Raw genomic sequence first — 1,118 nt, 5'->3', positions numbered from 1 at the left:
ACGTAACCTCGTTTTAGATTTAGACTACGTATAGTACACTAATAATATTTTTTTTTTTGTCAACCATTGGGCCACAACTGGCCGGTCCATTAGTCAAATTCCTACATTCGTAGGAGCCGAGACTTGATCCCGGGTGTGATGATGCCTTCTACAAATGGACTTACCTCCTGTTACTGCACTAGGGTCACTTCACGTACACTAATAATTTATTAAAAGTTGTCAATAATGGACTGTTTGTAATTTATAGACTCTTTTTTCCACTACTATATAAACTCAATAGCATATCATGAAATTTCAAATCCATACATAGCAATAAAAGGGAAGAAGCGAATAGTGAGTGGCTTGAGAATAATTTTATATTCATCAAAACACCCAAAAATGGCATCACACAAGCTCTTTCTCATCGTTTTATTGGTGACTCTTTCTTCTTCTATTGTGATCAACACTTGCTCGGCCTCACGCCGCCTTCTCCAAAAAATTCCAGGGTTTAATGCACCTCCATTGCCATTCGGGTTTAATCCACCTCCACTGCCATTCGGGTTTAATCCACCTCCACTGCCAAGCTGGTTTAATGTACCTCCATTGCCATTCGGGTTTAATCCACCTCCACTGCCGAGCGGTTTTAATGTACCTCCATTGCCAACCGGGTTTAATCCACCTCCATTGCCAAGCTGGTTTAATCCACCTCCATTGCCCAGCTGGTTTAATCCACCTCCATTGCCAAGCTGGTTTAATCCACCTCCATTACCATTTGGGTTTAAACCACCTCCATTGCCAACCGGTTTCAATGTACCTCCATTGCCATTCGGGGTTAATCCACCTCCATTTCCAACCGGTTTTACTGTACCTCCATTGCCAACCGGGTTTAATGTTCCTCCATCGCCAAAAATATTACCATAACCAACTCTTCACATTTCTCACTCACTTTCTAAAGCCAACTTCGCCTTCGATTTATAACAACAATCCCTTCTCTCCCTACCACTCTCCCATCCACAGATCCACTTCGTTCCTCTCATCACCACCTTCTACAACTAGATCGAGTCCTTGAATAATCACTTCATGTATTTGATGTATCTCTTATATTATTGTTGTAATAATTTGTTTCATTGTGATGTGTT

At 41.2% G+C, this 1,118-nt stretch overlaps 1 protein-coding gene across 1 annotated transcript; it reads left to right on the top strand.

Annotated features, from left to right (window-relative positions):
• LOC109129949 (protein diaphanous homolog 1-like) lies at positions 379 to 900 on the top strand. Its single transcript, XM_019239000.1, has one exon. The coding sequence runs from the start codon at positions 379 to 381 to the stop codon at positions 898 to 900; it is 522 nt and encodes a 173-aa protein (XP_019094545.1).

This window comes from Camelina sativa, chromosome 17, assembly GCF_000633955.1.
Source record: "Camelina sativa cultivar DH55 chromosome 17, Cs, whole genome shotgun sequence".
NCBI lineage: Eukaryota > Viridiplantae > Streptophyta > Magnoliopsida > Brassicales > Brassicaceae > Camelina > Camelina sativa.
This window is presented reverse-complemented; position numbering and strand designations above follow the sequence as displayed.

Coding starts and splice junctions, on each gene's coding strand:
- LOC109129949 (XM_019239000.1), top strand. CDS start 379: ATGGCATCACACAAGCTCTTTCTCATCGTTTTATTGGTGACTCTTTCT.